Source organism: Eurypyga helias, unplaced genomic scaffold, assembly GCF_000690775.1.
Source record: "Eurypyga helias isolate BGI_N326 unplaced genomic scaffold, ASM69077v1 scaffold43147, whole genome shotgun sequence".
NCBI classification, from domain to species: domain Eukaryota; kingdom Metazoa; phylum Chordata; class Aves; order Eurypygiformes; family Eurypygidae; genus Eurypyga; species Eurypyga helias.
In genome coordinates this window covers 250-1,993 of record NW_010261864.1, presented here as the reverse complement: position 1 = coordinate 1,993, position 1,744 = coordinate 250, and the positions used below count along the sequence as shown (strand labels likewise).

General features: G+C 59.1%; 1 protein-coding gene across 1 annotated transcript in view; it reads left to right on the top strand.

Moving 5' to 3' along the window:
- Positions 1 to 572, top strand: part of STARD8 (StAR-related lipid transfer (START) domain containing 8) — a gene marked incomplete at its 5' end in the record, with an annotated part of 4,288 nt that extends 3,716 nt beyond the window's left edge. Inside the window, 1 exon segment of the mRNA XM_010155518.1 lies at positions 455 to 572. Coding sequence (XP_010153820.1) covers positions 455 to 572 — 118 coding nt within the window.
- Between the last annotated feature and the right edge of the window lie 1,172 nt (positions 573 to 1,744).

Below are 1,744 nucleotides of genomic sequence, written 5' to 3'. Positions count from 1 at the left end.
CAGTGCCTGCCCGCACAGGGTGATGCGGGTGCTGGTCTGGGACTGGGTTTTAGCTGCCAGATGATGAGCGGGAAAGGAGGCACCAACTCAGTCTTACAGTGCTGGTGGTTGCTCCGGTGGCTCTGAGCGCGGCAGCAAGTCCCTTAAGGCTTCTGCAGAAAACACGGGGTCCCTTATGGGTGTGGAGCACAGCATCAGCGCTCTCCTCCATGGTGAGCCGTGCGGGGGTGTAGTGAGGTAAGGGTGGGCTGATGCAAGCGGCAGGTGGGTTGTCATTCTGGGCTGGGTCACAGATATTCCCCCATTTTGCCACATGTCTGTGGTGGGGAGTGGGGGAGGCACGTTCCCTTTTCTGTCACGTAGTGCTCATTCAGCGTCTCATAGCCCGTCGGAAGAGATGATGCTTGGGTTTTGTCTGCCTGCTCACCCTCCTCCTGCCTGTTCCCTTCTCCAGGGGCCGGTCTCCCGAGTGGTACAACAAGGTCTTTGGCCACCTCTGCGCCATGGAGCTGGCAAGGATCCGAGACTCCTTCCCAGCCCTGAGTCCCAGCGGCCCCGAGACAAAGATCTGAGGTGCCAGGAAGATGCTCTATCCTGTGTGATGTGGACTTGCCGGTGGATCCGGGCTGGGGCTCTCAGAGGAGCACGGCATGGCCAGCTGGCCATGGAGTGGGAGGTGGAGGATGGCATGCTTGCAGGCACATATTTATAAGCAACCTTTTACTCCGGGCTAGGCATTCCCTGTCCCACCATCCCTGCTGCTGCTTCAGCCACCCCTTGCTCAAGCGTGCTGGCAGCGGGGTGTCTGCAGAGGCGAAGCTGTGCAGCCCGTGGTCCCCGCAGGAGGGGTTGGTGAGCAGCAGGAAGAGAGGGGCTGTGGGGGTGGTCCCGGGAAGGCAGCCTGATGCAGGTAGAGCTGGGTCCGTCCCCCCGTGCAAGCCAGGAGCTGGGGTGAAGGTGCATGGAGTGAAGTGGGAAGGCAAGGAGGCATGGGAGAAGCACGTGGGAAGGACAGTGCCATATCCGTAGGTTGCGGCGCTGTGTTGGTAAGTGAAGGGTGGGCAGCGAGGGGTGGAGTGTGCACAATGTCACTTGGCAGGGACAGCCGGGGGTCACTGTGAGAACCTCTTTGGTAACAGAAGATGCTGCTGTGCTGGGATACCAGGTGTGCCTGCAGTGTCAGCTCATCAAGTGGCAGAAGGAATCTATTGCCATCGGTGCTGAATTTCATAGGAGAAGATGAAAAAGACCTTTAGTCTTGTGCCTTGCGCTTACTCAGCTAAAAGCCCTCTGTTATGCACTAGGTTTCAGTGCGGGCTGGATGGACAATGTTCCAAGGCAAGCCCTTCCCTCAAAACCAGCCTACCTGTCATTTGGAGGGGGCAGGATGAGCCTAGAGCCCCAGAGCAGCTGCCCTTGTAGGTGGCTACAAGCTGGGAAGGGACATGGCAAGGCACTATGGAGGGGAGGGACATGGCCAGCACGGCAGCTCCCCATTTATTGCTGCTCTTGGGGTTCACATTGCCCTGCCCCTGGGTTGAAAGCTTTGGCCAAGGCAGCATGAGCACACCAAAGGGCTGTGCTCATCCCAGCTAGCTGGGGGATAGTGCAAGCGAAGTGTGGTAGCCCAGGCAGAGCCAAGCATGTGCCAACAGCTCAGGCCAGGTTCAGTCCCATCCTGGCCTCTGCAGTAAGGTGGGGTGGGAGGGAGGTGGAGTTGTCCTGGATTCGCCCCTCTTTGGGC